This window comes from Callithrix jacchus, chromosome 6, assembly GCF_049354715.1.
Source record: "Callithrix jacchus isolate 240 chromosome 6, calJac240_pri, whole genome shotgun sequence".
NCBI lineage: Eukaryota > Metazoa > Chordata > Mammalia > Primates > Cebidae > Callithrix > Callithrix jacchus.
Window position 1 is genome coordinate 58,051,368 of NC_133507.1, and position 15,765 is coordinate 58,067,132.

At 36.4% G+C, this 15,765-nt stretch overlaps 1 protein-coding gene across 11 annotated transcripts in view; it reads right to left on the reverse strand.

Annotated features, from left to right (window-relative positions):
• The window catches only part of DCAF17 (DDB1 and CUL4 associated factor 17), a 61,808-nt gene that overhangs the window by 12,108 nt on the left and 33,935 nt on the right, over nt 1-15,765 (reverse strand). For 8 of the 11 annotated variants that reach the window (XR_004744589.3, XR_004744590.3, XM_078327405.1 and 5 more), the window contains 5 exons: nt 13,177-13,286; nt 9,511-9,601; nt 8,504-8,587; nt 5,961-6,116; nt 5,102-5,194 (listed from right to left, as the gene is read on the reverse strand). Coding sequence is in view for 9 of the 11 variants with exons in the window: in XM_078327405.1 (XP_078183531.1) it covers nt 5,102-5,194; nt 5,961-6,116; nt 8,504-8,587; nt 9,511-9,601; nt 13,177-13,286 (534 nt within the window). In the remaining 2 variants the exon portion in view is untranslated. Of the gene's footprint in view, nt 1-1,149; nt 5,195-5,960; nt 6,117-8,503; nt 8,588-9,510; nt 9,602-13,176; nt 13,287-15,765 lie in introns of those variants that run through there. The other 3 variants (XM_002749357.6, XM_035304554.3, XM_078327408.1) reach the window with 1 other exon arrangement.

A 15,765-nucleotide genomic window follows, 5' to 3' on the forward strand; every position in this document is an offset into this window, starting at 1 on the left:
ATATGACTCAGGTGATAATAAGGAAAGGAATGGAACCTGCAAACTTCAGCACAAATTCTAAGACATTTGAACTGAGAGTCAAAAAGAGTATAAATAAATACTTCTTAAATTTTGAGCACCTCTAAAATTTAAATATACTAATTTGCTATCACAACATATGCAGCCTAGAATACTACAGTTAGTGAGAAAAGGATACAGCTTGTTTAATATGCTTCCATATTAGAGAAAAAATTCACCTGATTTCACCTGTTAGTATGTTTATAACATGAACTTGCAACCTTTAAAGAAAAAAGTTGCCTTTCTGCTTTTATTACAATGATTGCTGTGACCTCTTCTCCGGCGCCATTCTGTCCAGCTCCAGTAGTCATGTGAAACAGTGGAACACGTGCTCTTAGAACCCAGGTTTGTTCCCAACTATAATCTCCATGAAAGGAATCAGGGTTCTTTGATGAGCAATTTATCCCATGTTTGAGAAAGAATAACTCAAGCAGCCGGGTGTGGTGGCTCACACCTGTAATCCCAGCGCTTTGGGAGGCCGAGGTGGGTGGATCACGAGGTCAGGGGATCAAGACTATCCTGGCCAACATGGTGAAACCCTGTCTCTACTAAAAAAAAATACAAAAATAATTGGGCGTGGTGGCACATTCCTGTAGTCCTAGCTACTTGGGAAGCTGAGGCAGGAGAATTACTTGAACCTGGAAGTCAGAGGCTGCAGTGAGCCAAGATTGAACCACTGTACTCCAGCCTGGGTGACAGAGTGAGACTCTGTCAAAAAAAAAAAACAACCCTCAAGCTGAGTTTTGGGGTATCTTAACTATTATCATGAAGAATGTTTTCAGCAGTTCCTGGGGCAGGAAGGAGGTCAAGCTGACAAGAGGGATGCTAAACACAAGTAAAAGCAATCTGAGTATCAACTAGAAATGATTACATACCCACCATAAATGCTAGGATAAAGAAGACTAACAACGATAAATGTTGGAGAATGTGTGGAGCAAGTGGAAGTCTCCTACATTGTTGCAGGCATGTAAAATTGCACAATCCTTTGGGAAAAAGGTCTGGGCAAACTAAATATACACCTACCCAAGGACCAAAAAATTCCATCCTTAGATACTTACCCAAGAGAAATAAAGACACATGTTCACAAAAAACTTCTCTAAGAATGTTCATAGCAGCTTTATTCATAACAGTTTAAAGCAGGAAGAGCCCAGTGCCCATCAACAGAAAGACTAAAAAAAAAACAACTGTGACATATTCATACAAAAGAGTTGAGTACTCAGCAATAAAAAGAAATGAACCACTGACACATGCAACGACATGAATAAATCTCAAAAACATTATGTAAGTGAAAGAAGCATTACACCTTGTATGATTTTACTTATATGAAGTTTCAAAATAGGTAAATTTAACCTTTGATATAGAAGAACGAGAACAGCAGTTATACCTGAGGGGTGGGGAAGGGATAGACTGGGAGAGAGATTTAGGAAACTTTCTGAAGATGACTGCAATGTTCTAAATTTTGGAAAGGGTTTGGGTTACACAAGGTGTATATGTTTGCAAACACTCAGTAAATGTATACTTAAGATCTGTGCATTTTATTGCAGCTAAATCTTAAATCAAAAAAATTTAAAAACTAAACACTAAACTCTATTTAATGATATGCAGCTGAAGTATTAGGGGGACATATATATGCAACCAGAATTTATTTTGAAATGTATCAAAAAGTATGTGGGATAGGTAAACAATAAAACAAGTAGAGTAAGATATAGAATCCTGGTGGCCTTTCAGTATTTACTATAAAATTCTTTCAACTTTACTGTATGTTTGAAAAATTTTCATAATAAAATGAGGGGAAAAAGACTTCAGTAGGTCTCATCTTTCTATTATATGCCCTTTGCTTGATATAAATTATTCTTTCTGCAAGATGCAGATTCGACAGCAACACAGGGACCAGAAATTAGCTCCCTGGGATTCCAAATGATGGCTGATATAGGTAAACGCGGTAAGAAGATGAAAATATTTTTAAAATTAATACGGAAGCCAAATAGTAGGAAGATTAACAGGTGTTATTATCACCACAAAGGGAAAGAACCATTCAAGGACTGCTAACCACTGAAGATTACATTGTCTGTCAATTTGTGTGTGACTTGTATTTTACCCAAACTTTGTTCAAAATTTAGACATTGAATCATCAGTAAAGAACACTTATTAAGCACTTTCCCATGTACCCGGTATTATAGTTGTCTATATGCTATATATAGGATAAATTAACATGCACTGCCTTTTGAGAACTTTGGAGGAAATTTGGCATAAGTTTATGCCGAACAAATGTGGATATGTTTCCCACCTCCGCACTTATTAGTTGTGGGACCCTGGACCAATTAACTTCTATAAACCTCACTTTCCTTATTTGTACAAGGGGAGAGATAATGGCAGTTCATACTTCATGTGGTTATTTTGAATATTAAATAAGATGATCCATTTTATTTATACTGTATTACAGTAACTAGCAGATAGAAAGTACTCAGTAAATGTATTGTCAAAAAAAAAGAATGTAAGACACAAAACATAATTGGTGGAAGAATGTGAAGTGCCTTAATTTGTCTAAATAGAACAGTATCTCCTCAGTAGGTAGCACAAATATGATTATGATAGGATTTGTTTTGTTTTCTCCCAGAGTTGTCATAAACATTGTAAAAAATTAAAGAACAATAAGCTTGCTGCATTGATGCTGTGAGAATACAGAAACTTAGATCAAGGAGTGCAATGCGGAATGCATCTCTTTTCAGCTGAATGTCTGTACCTGCTGATAGAAGCTACCCCGGGTTCACCTGGGCTTGCATTAAATACTCAGATTGTTACCCATAATGTTTTGTACCTGTCACTAGTATCTGTTAAGTAGGTAGGCATGTAGCTAGAGTCTCGAATTAAAATGGTTAGGTAAAGAGGGGCTTTTAGGTAGGGCAGGAAAATATTAACTAATGTCTGGCAGGTGGCAGAATGAGCAGCTATGCGACACTCTGGTGAGCTGAAAGTATGCTTGTCTCTCGCTATGTTTGGTATCCAACTTTCCCACATTCTGTACTATCTTCTGTATCTTTTGGCATCTTTTTACTACCTATATCTTGTTAACCATCATGCAGCCTACATTCCCACATACTGTTACAACTGGCTGAAAATAAGTAGTCACAGCTTCTCCTTTTAGTTGGGGCACAGGTCTCCTGTTTGTTACACTGCCTACAACTCCTTACTGTCTTTCACACAAGGTCTATTTCCTGCCTGGCCTGGATGACATTTGGACCTTGCTCTAGTTAGATTGAGGCAGAGGTGACATACTGGGGATTTCTTAGTGTTAAGTTCTACCTAGAACAGAAGTATTCTACCCTCTACTCCCAGCAAAAAAAACAGCTGGGAATCTCAGATATTTACCTTTCAAAGTAGATGAGTTCCTTACTATCATTTCATTAAAAGGAAGGTGATGACTTAAAGGAGAAGGAGAAACTCAATAATACCTAAAAAAAAACTCTGACATAACTGAAGTCTAAAGACATCCTGTTCTGAAACACTCTTGGAAACAGAAAATGAACATTCTGCTGTTACATAGCATTGCATCTGCTTTGAAACTCACACAACATTGGTTTCTTTCTTTCCTTTAGTACTTTCACTGTCCTTTTACTGGTCTTGTTTATCAAGACATAAGTTTACTAAGTGGGACTATTTAGATAGAGCTAGTATTTAATTGAAAGTCTGGGGCAATATCTAGCACCAGAGCAGAACTGGGAAGAATTCACATCATTCTTAAAATGACATCAAGCCAAAACTGAAGAAAAAAATGGAAAGATTTTAATGTAAATCATCCAAGCTAAAAATTCCATATTTTAACCTTAAACTTGAATCAGCAATGACTTTTACTGCTGTTTCCTTCCCTTCTTTTATTGCTTGTTATTCTTTTGAGGTCGAATCAGATAAAATGCAGAACATGCAAACTGGAAGCAACTGAATTTCTCAAACAGAAAGCACAAAGAAACATTTTCTCCCTTTACTTGGGTTGCCTTGATTTAATATTCTAAAGAATAATCATTAAAGATCAAAGATCATATTTAGATATTTCCTAACAAGGAAGAAAAAATGCTTGTTTCATAAGTAAGTCCAAAATTTTGTCTTAATCAGACAACTCCCAAGCTAGTAAGAGCTCCTCCTGGGACTTTATCTACTCCTCTACAGGAAACAGAACTAGTACAGGCAAGGGTACCTTTATCTTACTGTGTTAAGTATGAAAACATGGCCTAAACAAGATCAGAAAACTCACTAGATGAATAAAATGGTGAGATGAGACCATCCTTAGATACAGTGAGCTAAACAGGATACATATCAGAAAAAAAATTCACTTTAGGTTTGCTTGGAATCTTTTACATTAGTCTATACAGAAACACAACTATTCAATGGGAACATCAAACCAGGAGAACAAAATCTAGGAAGAAAAGATGATACTAAAACCAATTCCTGATACTATATACAAATACAAAACTATAAATACATATATAAGATTAAAAAAAACTGTGATAACACATTTTTGGCTCAAAATAATGTTTTCACATAACACATCTCATTTCTCATCCTTAAGCAAAATTTCGTATAGAGGATGTAAGATTTCTTTCTGCATGCTTATTTCTGTCTCTCCCTGTCTTTCCTAGCCTTAGCAACCAAAATTCCATACCATCCTTTAAGAAACATGTTAAACACCACCCCGTCAATGATTAGCTCCTCAACAATTGAAATTAACCTGTCCTTTTTAATATTTGCATTACCACCTAGCTCAAAGCTGCAAAACACTAAACTTCTTGGAATAGTATTCTAAAAAAACCTTAACATAAAATGAAGTCCTCACCACCTTTTATAGCAAGAGTTTAAAAAAGAAGTCATAGTCATCTGAAGTCAGCACAAGACTTTTTTGGAAAATACTGGCGAATGTGCCATGCAGATAATAAAAAGGATTGGACACAGCTGCTGGGGTGTTTGGCTAAAAGTCTCTTAGGTTACAATTATCTCACTCTTTTTAACAGTTTCTGTTTACGGTTTCTTCTTCTTCCCCAGTGTCACATACCATCTGGTAAACATAGCAGCTGAAGACTCTGTTGGGTTTCTGCTCTATGTGGAGCACCAAGTCTCTGTCAAAGTAGACTTCATGGCTATATGTCTGTAACAAAAACACAATCATATGCACTCTCCTTTTCACATAGCCATATTCACTATTGTGTTACTAAAATGTCATGTACGTATGCTAGGGATCTTCAAACATAACACAGGAGAAAATAGTTGCTAGAAAGAGATTCATTTTTCATTATTTGTGGACATGCAGATTATTAACAAAAAAGGCACTCTACAAAATATAGAAAATTAAAAGAACTCTGGACTCAGGAGTCTAAATACCCAGATTTTATTGCCAACGCTGCTACTATCTATCTCACTGTGTGACCATGGCTGAGTTGCCAAACTTCCCAGATTCTCCACTGATTAAATATGACCTGGATAAAATGAAGTTTATTGTTCTTTATAACTTTGACATTCTAATAATAGTTGAAATATCACATATACAAGAGTACCTACATGCTTAGATATGGTCTCTATTAAGTAATTGTGGGGATTTACTACAGTATTCTCTTATTTTAAAACATTTTTTTCAAACTTGAAAGAAAAGCAAAGACTAAGGTAAGGAAAGAGAAAACATGTCTCAGGAAAACATATGAAGTTTTAAGTCCACTGGTAAGGAGGCATCCCCTAGTTCCCAGAGGAGGAAGGATTAAGAAGTACTCATTTTGTCCTGGGTATAGGACAATAATCTCTTTCATGTGGTCATTGGCATAGGTGAGTCTGGACTGACATGAACACAGTAACATTTGTTCTAATAAACGGCACCTATAAAGAAAACGCTTACAACTTTGTATTCCATGAACTCTACTTACCACATCCCATGACTCCACCAATGGAATGCTTTTAAGTAAAGTTCCATATTCATTACAGTGGAAATCCAGGTGAGCTTTTCCTTCAGTATCTATTTGAGTAACAGCTACCACAGAAAGCAAATCTAACTCATCTTCATAGTCCACAATTTTGAAAGTCTTGGGGAGAGATGGATAAAATAGGAGAAGAGGCAAAATCCAGTTATTCAAGTATTTATTTCTGCATTTATAGTTTAAGTATTCTATTACTTACAAAAATATGGGAGAAGAATGAACAAAAGGGAAGAACAGGTAGAAATGTATCTCTGTTTACATGCCTAGTAAAACATCAGTTCCAAGATTTTCAAGAGTTAAGCAGTATCCTACAGATTTTAAGAAACAAAACCATGTCTACGTAATCTGAGCCCAAGTATAAACGAAATTCTCTACAGTGACAGCAAATGAGAGCTTCTCTAAATTTAGGAGTATTCGACTGTTGTCTCTGACAAGTGTGTTTGCTGATTCCTAGACAGGACTAAATACATAGAGTTCAGTTCTGAAACCTGAAGAGTGCTCACTGAGCTCTAAAAGTTCTCACTCCAGAAAAACATAGTCATTTCTAGAAGGATGGATAACCTGTCATACGCTACTTATGACTTTTTACCACCTTTTCAAAAAAATCCTTCTTGGTTTTGGCCAGGTGTAGTGGCTCACGCCTATAATCCCAGCAATTTGGGAGGCCGAGATGGGCAGATCACCTGAGGTCAGGAGTTCAAGACCAGCCTGACCAACATGGTGAAACCTCGTCTTTAAAAAAAAAAAATTCTTTTTGGTTTTTAAAATAAAGCAAAAATGGCTGCTTATACTTGAGGGAGAATATTAGGAAATGAAATCCAACCCACAGAACAGGATTGGGACAAGAGAGTTGGCTATTGTAAAGAGAGAAAAATCCCAGAATTCCATCTCAAGGAAGAAAACCCAAGACTTCAGAAACCTTGCAGGGAAAGCAGATCAGAGCCCAACCATCCAGGAGTGGACCACAGGGAGGAACTTCGTGACTGAATGCCTGGCATTAATGTTAAAGATAGGCATAGCATGTTTCTCTCTATCACTATGCACTAATTCTTCACTTATGTCTGGTCAAACTACTCTTTAATCAATTGACATTTTCTGCCTTTACACCTTAAGACATAAAAATTTATATGGATTTATTAGCTGGGATTTTTGAAATTTACTTTTGCTTTATTTCCTTTTTGCCTTCACCTTACCATGGTTAAACTTCAAAGGGTGACTTCTTGCCTTGGTGCCAGTGATTTTATAGATTTTAGTCGTGATTTCTTCAAACTTTTCCTTTACAGGCTAAAAGATTTTGTTTTTTAATCTCATGATACAAAGCATCTTTCTTTTTTTTTTTTTTTTTGAGATAGAGTGTTGCTGTTGTTACTCAGACTGGAGTGCAATGGCATGATCTCGGCTCACCGCAACCTCCGCCTTCTGGGTTCAAGCAATTCTCCTGCCTCAGCCTCCTGAGTAGCTGGGACTACAGGCGCACACCACCATGCCCAGCTAATTTTTGTATTTTTAGTAGAGATGGGGTTTCACCTTGTTGACCAGGATGGTCTCGATCTCTTGACCTCGTGATCCACCCACCTCAACCTCCCAAAGTGCTGGGATTATAGGCTTGAGCCACTGCGCCCGGCCTAAAGCATCTTTCTTTTTGCCACCACCTTTCCCCTCTAAATGACTTATGCTACCTTTTGGAAAGTTTAGTACATCTTTCTGGAATATAGTTTTATATGCAGAGCATGTAGCTTTCTTCATTGTTCTCAATAGGTTTGTATAGTCCAAAATAATAATTTGTAGTACCTCTTTTTTGAGAATAGCTACATACTAGGCCACCTCTAACCTATTTTAAAAGAAGTTCAAAAACTGTCCTGAGAAGGCCACTCTAATGGTTCTACCTAAAAATGATCACACAAATAATATAGTTAGATAGGCTAAATAGATTTAGAATTTATACAACGGTTTAAATATTTAAAGCATGATCACTATCAGTTAACCAATGCCTGTTTAAAGGAAAAGGATAAAAATGTATTAGCTCAGTGACTGGTAAAGCCAAGTTGAAGATAACAGTTGAACTGATTTATCATGCACTTATGTCCTCTTCCTCTGGCCCATGGACATTAACAAACGTATTCAAGTCTAGCAAGTAAAAAAAGGCAAAAACCATAAAGTCATCAGGATGTAACTCAAGAAATTTCCATGAAGAGATTTTCCTAGAAAATATACATATCAACAAAACAAAACAAAACAGTAAGTTAATAGTGTTTTCAAATTATTTTGGTCCTATGAACTTTTCTGCAAATAAAACTTTATGAATAATTACAATATGAAAGGAGAGAATGGTTAGGTTGCACTGGCTGAAATAGCATGCACAACCCTACCCAACTGGCCTGCTTGGAACTCTTCACCCCCAACCTCTACCCCAGGGCATGGGAAGTATTAATATGAAATTCACAATGCAAAGACACACTGGTTTGTTTTGTCATCTCTGGCCAAAGCAATACCTCTTGTTCTGGGTCATCATCCAGAAGGTTAAAACTTTTTTTTACCACCCGTCCAGAAGCTGTAACAGTGAGTACATTTTCATTCTATCATATGGAGAGAAATAAAAAGATATTAGAAGTTCCATTACATGTGGTCAAAGGCAAAATTGCATTAACAAATTTGGTAAAACTTACTAACCCTTTTCCCACATCCACAATTCTTTCCTCAACTGAGAAAATTCTGAATCAGATTTCTGATCCTCCATTTAATTAAAAAAAAAAAAATACCCCCCCACCACCCCACACATATACACACATATATGCCACCATGCCTGGCTAATTTTCTATTTTTTTGTAGAGACAGGGTTCCACCACATCACCCAGCCTGGTCTCGAACTCCTGGACTCAAGCAAACTGCCTGCTTTGGCCTCCCAGAGTACTGGGATTACAGGTGTGAGGCAACACGCCTGGCCCAAAAATACTTTATTAAAGTTTTTAATGGCTAAAACACCAGAATGGGCAAAAAATCAGTTATTTAAAAGATTAGAGATTAGCTGCCTCATTCACCTGGCTTTTGCGTTAGTATACAGGACAGCAAATAAAAAGTGGATATGTTTTTAGAAATTGCCCTCCCCATAATTTTCTTTGTGTTCTTAATTTATACACTAAAGGAAAAAGTACCATATGGAGTTAAAGTATGGTATGTGATTTTTAAAGATTTATATATACACTAATTAAATTTAACGTTGCACAAGTAATTAGACCCAAAGGTTGACAATTCATCAATAAAAAAAAGAAATTAAGAAAGAAAACAGAAATCAGCAAAAGATAAACTCAATATAGTCAACTTTCTTCAATCTCAAATGTACCTGGGGCTAAAACTGGCTACTCATGTAGACAAAATGCACAGACTTTTATAGGGCTGTGCTGTTGTTTCCAGCTACACTCAAAGGCAAATATATTAGCATATTATATTCTTATGTAGAAAGACAATGATATACAAAGGATTTTAAAGTACTCTTACTTACTTTATTGTTCTCCCTGTTGGCCAAAATGACAAAATCTTCAGAGATCTGATGCTTAGAACTATTATTTTCTATTTCAGTTAGCTTCAAAACTCTAAGAAGGAAAAAAATTTTGAGAACCTAAGATTTCAAAACATTATCAAAGTGCCAAAGTTTAAGTATTGAAATAAAACTCAACAAATAAAAATTATAGTACAACACTGAGGTGGTTCTCTTGATTAGTCTGCAATACTAATATGTGATCACTAAACGTCCATGAACTCCTTCAAAGTCAGAGATTCTGTTAAACAGAAAAACGTGGGAACTGTGACAACAGTTGCTACTGAAGTAAGCAATGAATCAGCTTGCTCAGGCCTAAGCTATTTTCCAAACTGGCTTAATGAAAGTTACTCTTAAGAACCTTGTCTCTGCTATACTATAACAGGTCTCTAACATTTCAGCTCTAAGAATAATAACAGATATTTGCATTTTTATTTCTGAAGTAGAATGAGCTATCTATGACCAACACTTAGGGTTAACTATAAAGAAATTCAATCAGCAATGAAATCTATATACCTAAATAAATCAAAACTAAGAGTTTTCATGATAGAGTAATATTTAAAAACAACTGAAAATACTGTTTATTCTTAGGATTGATCATATTTAAAGATTTGAACTTTTTGAATGCAAGTGGCCTCATGGATCAAGCCTATTTTTTTTTTTTTTGATCATTATAAAGTATTTTTAATGTATGACTATATATTCATCAATGCATTGGAAACCATTTAATGGTAAGTACATAGAAATATGGACAAACCAAGAAAAGGGTCAACTGTTAACACCAGGTAGAAAAAAAATAGTTACATGAAGAGAGATTAAAAATTCAGATTACTGTATATCACAAATTTAGAATATATTTACATAGTCAAAATGATATAAAATTATAACACAACCATTATGGAAAAGTAGAAGAATATTGTATTAGACTGTTTTCATGCTGCTGATAAACACATACCTGAGACCAAGCAATTTTATTTATTTATTTATTTATTTATTTATTTATTTATTTATTTACTTTTTGAGACAGAGTTTCGCTCTTGTTACCCAGGCTGGAGTGCAATGGCGTGCTCTTGGCTCACTGCAACCTCCGCCTCCTGGGATCAGGCAATTCTCCTGCCTCAGCCTCCTGAGTAGCTGGGATTACAGGCATGCGCCACCATGCCCAGCTAAGGATCAAGCCTATTAAGCAAGAGAAAATAAAATAATTTGCTCACCACCCACAGAAATCTGTTCACATCATTAACAAACTTCGAAAGCACAATGTTTTACAAGCTCAAAGCCTCAAATGCAGAAAAAAAAAACAGCAGAGAGAAGCAGCTACAGGCCAGAGAGTGTTGGAGGCCTCAGAATTTCTGAAGACAAAGAGATCAATAATTTAAATTAGCTTTCTCAATTAGTGACAATATTTTTAAATGCTAATCTTTTAAAACCTGGCAAAAGGCCATACACTCTTTGTGGGCCTTGTTTTCTTAAGTTCAAACTAATATGGGTGGTAACAAACATTAAAAGTAAGGCTTACTGAAGCAGAACCACAGCTTAAGATGTGTAAAAATTGGGCCGGGCACGGTGGCTCACGCCTGTAATCTTAGCACTTTGGGAGGCCAAGGTGGGTCAGGAGTTCAAGACCAGCCTGGCCATCATGGTGAAACCCCATCTTTAAAAAAATTTAAAAAAAGAAAAAAAAAAAAAAGGTGTAAAAATAAATAATCTTATTTTATTAAATCCCTTTCATCTTCCTTATATTAATAATAGATCCAGAGAGGTAGACTGATTACCATGAAGCATAAAAAATAAAGAAGGCAGACACTTCCCTTCTTTATTTTTAATTTTTTTAGACAGAGTCTTACTCCGTTGCCCAGGCTGGAGTACAGTGCTACAATCACAGCTCACTGCAGCCTTGAACTCCTGGGCTGAGCTGATCCTCCTGTCGAAGCCTCCTGAGGAGTTAGGACCGTATGATGATTGCCCACCCTCATGCCTAGCTATTTTTTATTTTTATTTTTTGTAGAGACGAGGTCTCACTATGTTGCCCCGGCTGTCTCAAACTTTGGGAGGCCAAGGCAGGAGGTTTCAGGGGATCCTCCTGCCTTGGCCTCGCAAAGTGCAGAATTACAGGCCTAAACTATTATGTCCAGCCACTTCTCTTCTTATTTAATAAATATTTACTGAGCATCTACTCTGTGCCAAGGACTATGCTTAGTGCTGGGGTTATAGGCTCTTTCCCTGTCATCATAGACTCTATAATACCAAAATAAGGTATTTAAGCAGATAATCACAAAATAATTAAGTTGCTCTAAGTGCTGCAAAGGAAGATGACACAGCGGGGGTAATGAAAATATAATGGGCAAGCAAATCTAACTAACAAGGGCCATCAGAGAAGGTCTGTGGAAAAGTGACATTGAAACTGGGCCATAAAATATGAATAGAAATTAGACAGGAGAACAGGTAGGGGAAACAGACTCCAAACAGAGGGAACAGGCCCTCAGTTTTCCGAAAAGGCAGCATGACTAGAGTAAACTGAGTTGGAGGAGGGTCTTTTGGACCATGCTAACTGTGTTGGTTTTTATCCTAAGAGCAATGAAAAGCCATAAAAAGGGTAAAGCACTAGAATTCACTTGCATATTTTTTTGTATTTCTTCATGTTCTTAAAAATCATGCTAGCTGTTAAGAAGAAAACAGTGCAAGAGTGGATCCTGGAGCCCTGGAGTGAGCTATTACTGTAGCCTAGGCTACTGATGACAGTGATCTGACCAAGACGATAATAGTGGCCAAGCGCAGAAATAGGCAGATTTAACAAATAATTCGTAGCAAAATAAACTGGATTGAGAAGATATATGGTGTGTATGTATGAGAGAAACAGAATGCATGTAAGTATTTAAATGTATGCACACTGATGAAAGACAAATTGGTAAGAAGGTATCAAGAATGATTCAAGATTTCTGGAATTTGTTGAAATGAGCGGTTTGGGCTAGTATATAAATTTTGGAGTTCTCACGTATACATGATCTTGAAGCCAAGGGAATAAATAGAATCATGCAGAATGGAAATACTGAGTGAGAAGAGAAGAGGGCCTAAGACCCGACTGAGGACATCCAACAATTAAAGGCTGGATAGAGAAAGAAGAGTACGAAAGCACTAAAAAAGATAGATAAAAGAGGAAAATATTCTGGACTGTGATGTCGGGAATGTCAAATGAAAAGTGTTTAAGGAAAAGAGAGGTCAGCTTGTGGGAGATGTGTGTGCCCTGAAAGCAATAAAAATAAAACAAGGTTTACTTCAAACAATCCACTACCTTTCCTGTGTCAAGGCTGCCTTTCAGAACAAACAATCTTATTTCTTATTAATCCTAGAGAATTAATTAAGACCTGATGAGAAAGGGTCAGTCTGTAATTCCCTTTTACTCACATATCATCCATCAAATAACTTATTCAAATCTAATGCTTACAAACAGTATTGTTGAGGCCGAAAGACTAAAGTCAGGTTTTCTATATGCCGGTCTCTGAGGAAGCACCCAACAACAAGCTAATTATTTCCATTAATTGGCTCACTAGTTCACTGGCAAAAATAAAGATGCCAATAAATGCTACCAAAAGCTGCTCTTGACTTTCAAGTGCTAATGAGATTACTCACTTGACTTGATTTGGGCCAACATGTATTATTCTACCAGAAGCATCAGGATGGAAATAGATCCAGTCAGATTCTAGAGAGCAACAATCCATTTCTTGGATCCCATTTTTTGCCTGAAGTTGGAAAAAAATATTGAAGACAAAGATAAAGGGAAAAATCAAATACTTAAAAAAATCTAACCCAAGTGATAGATCAGTTGGTCAAAGGTACAGGGAAGAAAAAATATTAACCAGTTAAAGTGGAATATATCTGAGGGCCAAATGAGGACATGCAAATTTGAGAAATTCTGAATATTTAAATTCAGAAATGTAATGGATTTGCTCTGTAACATACCTTATACATCACACAGAGTAGTAATAACACAAGAGATACCATATCTCACAAGCATCTACTTTGTGTCAAGAACTGCATTTGATGCTTTATAGTCATTGTTTTGTTTGATCTTAATAACATTCAAAGAAGTATTGAAAACTGACACACAAAGAGAGTAAATCATTTGCCCAATGTTTTTTTGGTGTGTGCGTTTTTAAATAGAGTCTTGCTATGTTGCCCAGGCTGATGATATCAAACTCCTGGCCTCAAGTGATCCTCTCACCTTGGCCTCTCAAACTGCTAGGACTACACATGTGAGCCACTGCACCTGGCCTTGTTCAGTATTTTGAACTTACGAAACAGCAGTTCTGACTCCAAAACCCATGGACTTTCTATTATATAACTCTGCCATAATCATGCAAATGCATTTCTCCACAATGTCTTCTCTCTTCCTATATCCAACTATCTTTCAATCAGAAGAGCAGATAACAAAAAAATGAACATGTAAAGAAACCTAAAGTCTCAGAGATGGGTCATAAAATCTTAGATAAGTCAAATGTTGCTCTAATATCTAAGGAAATGATCTCATACTGCTTAGCTTTTAAGGCAAGAAGAGATTTCAGTGTAGTATATTTAGATATTAAAATAAAGAAAAAACCATCTGTTATGTTAACACGTGTACACAAATGTTTTACCTTATATTCAAGAGTACTGGGAATGAATGCCAATTTGTATATATTAACTTCACTGGCTTTACAGAAGTCATTTAATTTAATTTCTCTAATGTAAAATGAATGATGCCATATTTCCTACGAGATATTTATGAGTTTTGTAACACTAAAGTTTTTAAATTCCATTAGCACATATCGATAGGTTACTATGTTCTAGGTATCGGAATAGGCATTCAGACCTCACATAAATTAAACATAATCTTTGTCATCAAGAAGCTTATAGCCTGGGGGGAGGCAGAAACATAAACAAAAAATAATAAGGCAGTGGCTCAATAAGTGATTGAGCCATGCACCAGATTATTAATTATCAAGCACTCAACCCAAGTGAGCAGAATTTTGGGAGTTAAAAAAAGGTTGAAATGAGCCTTAGGGATAAGCAGAAAATAGCTACAAATAAGAGACAGTAAAGTAAAAAATATGTAAGTGTTAATAGGCCAAGGGTGGTGGCTCATGCCTGTAATCCCAGCATTTTGGGAAGCTGAGGCAGGCGGATCACTTGAGGTCAGGAGTTTGAAACCAGCCTGGCAAGCAAGGTGAAACCCCATCTCTACTAAAAGTGCAAAAATTAGTCGGCATGGTGGCATGCACCTGTAATCCCAGCTACTCAGGAGGCTGAGGAAGGAGAATTGCTTGAACCCAGGAGGCAGAGGTTGCAGTGAGCCAAGATCGTGCCACTGCACTCCAGCCTGGGTGACAGAGTGAAACCCTGTCTCAAAACAAAACAGACAAAACAAAATTATAGAAGTGAATCCATAAACACATACTCATGCACATAAACATGAGTAGCAGATACAATTTAAATAGTAAAGTATAATATCCAGCCATGAGACTGGAAAGGTAGGAGGAGTTATATTGTAAGTGCTTTGTATGCTACAATTTATTTTTATTTTTTTATTTTTTGAGACAGGGTCTCACTCTGTTGCACAGGCTAGAGTGCAGTGGTGTGATCTCGGCTCACTGCAGCCTTGATCTCCTGGGCTCAAGCAATTCTCTCACCTCAGCCTCCCAAGTAGCTTGGACCATAGGTGCACACTACCACACCTAGCTAATTTTTGTATTTTTTGTGGAGATGGGGTTTCACCATGTTGCCCAGGCTGATCTTGAACTTCTGGGCTCAGCGATCTGCCTGCCTAGGCCTCTCAAAGTGTTGGGATTACAGGGGTGAGCCACTGTGCCTGGCCTCATGATTTTTAAATTTTTGGAATATAATACATTTTAAGTATCAAATTTATGAATTTCAATTTTTTGAGAATTTCTACAAGAATCCTAATTATATCTAATAGTGGCATTAGTATATTTTACATAAAAGAAAATTAAAGTAAATAAATATGTTGATTGTAACCACTGAAATTAATATGTCCATGATGGTATTAGCTCCAGACGCTTGTTTTATACAAAATATGTATATACTATACATCTCTTTTTTTAGATTGTTCTCTTTACTGTAATATCTAATTAGAACATGCAAAAAAAAGATCTTTGAAATACTAGGCAGTTTATTACTAGCTTCTATTGTTTTTATTATTTGCTCAAATGTTAGATTTGAAAA